General features: G+C 40.8%; 1 protein-coding gene across 1 annotated transcript; it reads left to right on the top strand.

Moving 5' to 3' along the window:
- The first annotated feature begins 3,418 nt into the window (after positions 1 to 3,418).
- LOC127865738 (tigger transposable element-derived protein 4-like) lies at positions 3,419 to 4,027 on the top strand. Its single transcript, XM_052405681.1, has 2 exons — positions 3,419 to 3,786; positions 3,904 to 4,027. Exons 1-2 carry the CDS (start codon positions 3,419 to 3,421, stop codon positions 4,025 to 4,027), a joined length of 492 nt encoding a protein of 163 aa, XP_052261641.1.
- Positions 4,028 to 6,042: the final 2,015 nt, after the last annotated feature.

Genomic DNA, 6,042 nt, shown 5'->3' with positions numbered 1-6,042 from the left:
GCAAACATATATACACAATGCACTAAATTACCGAATATACCGGAAATATATTTTTCCTTAGAGATTTATAACCGCCTGGTGGTTTTAGCTCGCTTCATCTGTGTTTGATGTGACGAATCACACATGTTATATCCTGATTTTTTTCGCAATTCTTTTAAAGGAAATGTGAACGTAAGTGGTACTGATGTTTACACTTTACGTGTAATACTAAGATTACTTAGATAACTTAGGCTTACGTTGACAACCAATTCTTTAGAACCACAATGTACTACTTTTAAAACGTGTGGAATGTAAAAGCAAATATACACAAGTCAACCACAGTGTTATGACATGTGATGAACAATAAAATGCATTATGTGAAATTCACTGTGTGAAAACGGGATTAAATGCATGTCCGTAACGTGTCGTCCTATTAGCCTGTGCATAACGCACAGGCTTATCAATAGGGACACTTTCCGTTGTTATGGTATTTTTTGTTTAAAAGAAGCAACTTCTTGGCGAAAGAATAGGCGAAGAGTGTGGTCCCTGATTATCCTTCGCGGACTGCACTGGCTAATCTGGGACGAGCTTTCACGCGCATGTTTTAAGCCCCGTTTTCCCAGAGCAGGGCTCATTTACTTGAGAGTTTTGTTAGGGCTCAATTTACCCCATGCCCCCTTAAACGGGAGTTGCGAACCCTGCCTTAACAACGAATCTTATAGTTATGTCCATTTTACAAAAAAAATGTATCGGATAACCCGTCGAAGGATGAATCTGAAATTGTTGTATCCGCGAAACATTTATATTGCCAGATACGTTGGTATTACATATAACCGCGGTAATATTAACTACGCGTTTTCCCTTGACGCACTTGGCGGAATTTTGCGAACTATAATATTTATTTTAACTTCTCGTAAGGGCTTCAATAGAAGGATAAAAAGTGATTGACTGTTTGAACTGAAATGTGTTTCAATGCACATTGGGAATACTTAAGTTCCTTTCGAAAAACAATTTAATGACGTATTCTACCATGGTCATACTTACATAATTATTATGCAAATACAATGAACGACATGGAATTGGGGCCGAAGATTCTTCCCTATTGAAACCCTCTCTCGACATATAATAACATTTAATGTTATTATACGTCGAGAGAGTGATTCAATAGGGAATGATTATACAAATGAAATGCAGACGAATAAGAAATGTAAATAAAAACAGCGATAAACAGCATTGGGAAGTGGTTGGTACAATTAGGCATTAATCGTAAAGTTATCATTTATAGAAATATTATTTGAGAAATTAGATTGTAGAAGAATATACGGGCCTCGCTTTTGGGATTACTGGGTATAACGCACGTGTGTAAGGGGTCATACGAGATTAGCCTGTGCATTATGGACAGATCAAGTAACTTTACACTTAGGCGACCCGGGTTCGATTCCCGTTCCTGGATGCATGTTAGTTTGGTTGGTGGTACCGGGCAGGTGCGGTTTCTTCCGGATTCTCCGACTTACCCCCACAAAACCGCACCAAACTTGAAAATCTGTCATTAACAACTACAAAGCTCTAAATTTCAGCTATAATTGAAATTTTTCCCCATCTCTCTTGAGTCCAGCAATTTGATTAGGTAGAAGTACTGGGACATTCGAGGTCTAGACATATTGCAATTATTAGAAGGACCTCATAAACTTCGAAATAACAAACACATTCAAAGGGAGTAGATTTGCTCGTCATACTTTTTGCGTTGGCCCTCTTGAAATGGCCGACCGGCAGAGATTTGGGATTCGTTTTTTTGTTATTTCCACGAAAAAAGGAAATGTTAAATATATGGACATGATTAGATAGAAAAAGAGCAATTATCGAAATGATATTATACAATATTTTATTAGGGGTTTAAAAATGTGATTGCAACAACATTTACTAACAAAGTAGAATCGTATAAGAGCGTGTAAAACGCTTCAAAAGATTTTTTAGTGGATTTATAGACATTGGTTTTTAATTGTCCACTGCTGTGAACCAGATTTCAGAACCCGGTTTAAACCGGAAGTTAATATTGTTCGCGATTATAGGCGTGTTTTAAGTTTTAACTGATAACGTCATGAACTGCGTGTTGCGGTAAGTATATGCACATCAATCAATCAATCAATCAATCAGTCAATCAGTCAATCAATCAATCAATCAATCAATCAATCAATCAATCAATCAATCAATCAATCAATCAATCAATCAATCAATCAATCAATCAATCAATCAATCAATCAATCAATCAATCAATCAATCGATGCATATATTTAGAGAAATTGATGGACGTTTAAGTATAGTATGTATTTTTCATATGTTAAACGTCATGTTCAAGTGTCAAGTGGTCACACTTGCTTTATCATGCGTGACGAATCCGTGTCAACTATGTCCGATATTCAGTTCTTATGGGACATTACATATTATTATTTAAAAGAACCCATTGTAAAAATGCATACAAATACGCAATTAATCACGCTTTGCACACACAAACGTACTAAATCACCCTGCCATGCACAACTTTTGTCTGTTAAAAGCATTCTTAAAATTTACACAACGATCTTTTTATCTGCAATTCACACGTAAAGCAAATAGCCTGAACTGTCTACCAATCAGCAGGTACATCGAGAGGCACGCCGTAAATTAATTCTGAATGGTAAACAACTAAGTGCACCCAAAAGAAATATGTTAAATATATCTCATATCAAGAGAAGTGTGTCTGATCCATGTATAAATCTTACACTAGATAAAGTGTGTCTGATCCATGTATAAATCTTACACTAGATAAAGTGTGTCTGATCCATGTATAAATCTTACACTAGATAAAGTGTGTCTGATCCATGTATAAATCTTACACTAGATAAGGTGTGTCTGATCCATGTATAAATCTTACACTAGATAAAGTGTGTCTGATCCATGTATAAATCTTACACGAGATAAAGTGTGTCTGATCCATGTATAAATCTTACACGAGATAAAGTTGTTGTTTATAAATGAAGTAAGACAGGAATGTTTGTATATTCCTAGGAAATTAACACCATTTCGAGATTGCCTATTGGCGAAACACACAATACACTTTGTGGAAAAAACAGACAACAGAAAGTCTGGCAAAACAGACAACACTATGTCTGACAGAACAGACAACACTATGTCTGACAGAACAGATAATACAATGTCTGGCAGACCAGACAACACTATGTATTACAGAACATACAACACAATGTCTGACAGAACATACAAAATTATGTCTGACAGAATAGACAACACAATGTCTGACAAAACAGGCTAATCTGGGACGACACTTTACGCACATGCATTAAACCCCTTTTCACAGAGCGTGGCTCATTTATTATTGTATTTCTGAGGACGTCATTAAGGGCGTCGGTTCATTTAAAAAAAGGTATTGGTTAAGCCAACCGAGATGGGTGTTGGCAAGACACAAATACAGTCGGTGATTAAAAGAAAACGAGAAATTATTGAAGAGTATGAAGGGGACGGTAATCTACAAACCAAGCGTCCGCGGAAAGCCACAGAATATGACGATCTAAATGACCTTGTTCACAAGTGGTTTTTAGATGCTACTGGGCGTCACGTGAACATATCAGGACCACTCCTAAAAGAACGGGCGCTCAAGTTCGCAGCAGACTTGGGGTTAGCGTCGTTCAAGGCATCAAATCCAGTCGTAGTGGATGACTGGAAAAAGCGTCTACCGACAATCTGCGAAGGTTATCAACCGTGTGACATCTATAACATGGATGAAACAGGATTATTCTACAAACAAAGCACAAGGTAAGAAAAAAAATTAAAACACGCTAATAATAAAACACATAAATAAATGAAAATATAAATAAATAAACAAAAAAATTATAATTTTATATTTCAAAATTACTTTTTTAATATTTTCAGTGCGACGTTCTTCAAGAAAGGCGAGACATGTGCCGGCGGGAAGATGGCGAAGGAGCGCATCACTGTGGGTTTATGTGCCTCGGTAACGGGAGATAAGCTGCCCCCAATCATCATTGGGAAATAAAAAAAAACGAGATGTTTTGGGTCAGTTACTCCCGACAAATTGCCGATACGGTACTTCAACAACAAAAAGGCGTGGATGACGACCGGGATAATGGAAGACTGGCTGAAGTGGTTTGATCGGCGGATGCGACATGCTAGAAGACACGTCATATTATTCATAGACAACGCACCATCACACCCTCGCATCACACTAACCAACATCAAGCTACAGTTCCTTCCTCCAAACACAACATCAGTGATACAACCCATGGACCAAGGAATCATACAGACAATGAAGCTAAAGTACAGAAAACGTCAACTGCAACACGTGATGATGAAGCTGGAAAGATCGTCGGCGACCACCGGACCTCAAATTCTGAAAGAGGTAAACATCCTACAAGCTATCTACTGGGTCATCAGCGCATGGAAGGAGACAACGACGGAGACGATCGGCAAGTGTTTCGCAAAATGCGGATTCATGAGTGACAGTGAAAAAAGTGCTAGTGACAGTGAAAAATGTGCAGATGACCGTGAAAAAAGTGTTAGTGAAAACATTACAAGTGACAGTGACAAAAGTGACAAAAGTGAATGTGATGATGTTGAGGACGACTTGCCTCTCATCACGCACAAATTAGCACGTGATTTATTCGGGTGTGAAGTGAACGACCTCATCAACATTGACAGGGAATGTTGTATTAAAGCAAAATTGCTAAGCATTGGTTACGACATAGTTTTTAATATTGTTTGCAAATTCACGCGAGAATAAGTTCCTCACTTGACGGCTTAGGCCGAAAAGATACGAGTGTCTACGGAGACAGTAGGAAGAATTGTTTTCTGATACATTTTTTTAAGACATTACATTTGGTATTTATAAACATATTTTACGAGACATTCAAGAAAAACACACACACAAAAACACAACAACACATTTTCATGATCATTCTCGGAAATATACAAAGTTACCGGATATGATATTTCACTGCGCAGATCGAGCGCGCAAATCGAGCGCGAAAAGTTCTACGTGAGACAACGTACACAATCTGTACACCGTTCTTTATCATGGTAAAGGCCCAGTCTCACTATGATGCCGGCGGAGCCCCTTTGCGTGATCCGGGACTAGCGGGATGAACCGGAGCTTTACCGGGATGAACCGGGGCTCCATCGGGGACGACCGGGATGAACCGGGGAAAACCGGTGCTCCACCGGGAAAGTATTAAAATGTTAGATACCTCCGGGATGAAACGAGAAGGACCGGCAACGACCGGCGCGGCACCGGGAACAATCGGGACGGCACCGGGAAAACCGGGACGGCTCCGTAGCTCCACCGGGGCCCATACAGACCCCGTAAGAGATACGGCAACGCCCCGGTGAATGCCGTTAGAGTCCCGGTATAGCTACGGTATATAAGAAAACAGGCGCTCTGTCGGAACGCCATCGGCATTCACCGGGGCTCCGCCGGGGCATTACCGGCGACGACCGGGGTAAAACCGGGGCATTGCCGTAGCTCTGCCGGGGTCTGATGCCGGTATAAACACCATGAGTGCCGGCGGTGTTACGGTGTGATGGGGCTCTGCCGGCTTTCACCGGGGCTCAACCGGGGCACTACCGGCGACAACCGGGGCTATGCAGGGACGCTGCCGGCGTTCACTGCGGCACTACCGGCGACAACCGGGGCTCTGCTGGGGCTTCATCGGGATAAACCGTAGCAAGTTCGGGTTGACCGGGACTCTGCCGAGCTGTTGACCGCTTCAACCGGGGCGGCACCGGGAAATAGTGTGACGGCGTTATAAAAATTCTACGAATCCTCCCGGTCCTCGCCAGTAGACCGGCGTTAGCAAACCGGGATGGACCGGGGCTCTACCGGCAAAATTAAGACTTGGGCTTAAGTGGTTTTTCTTTTGTATACACATTACGAAGGAAGTATGAGTGTTTTCCTGATCTGTTAATTATGTAACAGAAAGCTATTTTAGGCTATTGAAAGTGATTTATTTGACGCCAACAATAACAGTTTTTTGTGCGGCCATGTTGTTGTTGTAT

The sequence above is a fragment of the Dreissena polymorpha genome, chromosome 1 (genome assembly GCF_020536995.1).
Source record: "Dreissena polymorpha isolate Duluth1 chromosome 1, UMN_Dpol_1.0, whole genome shotgun sequence".
In the NCBI taxonomy this organism is placed as follows: domain Eukaryota; kingdom Metazoa; phylum Mollusca; class Bivalvia; order Myida; family Dreissenidae; genus Dreissena; species Dreissena polymorpha.
This window is presented reverse-complemented; position numbering and strand designations above follow the sequence as displayed.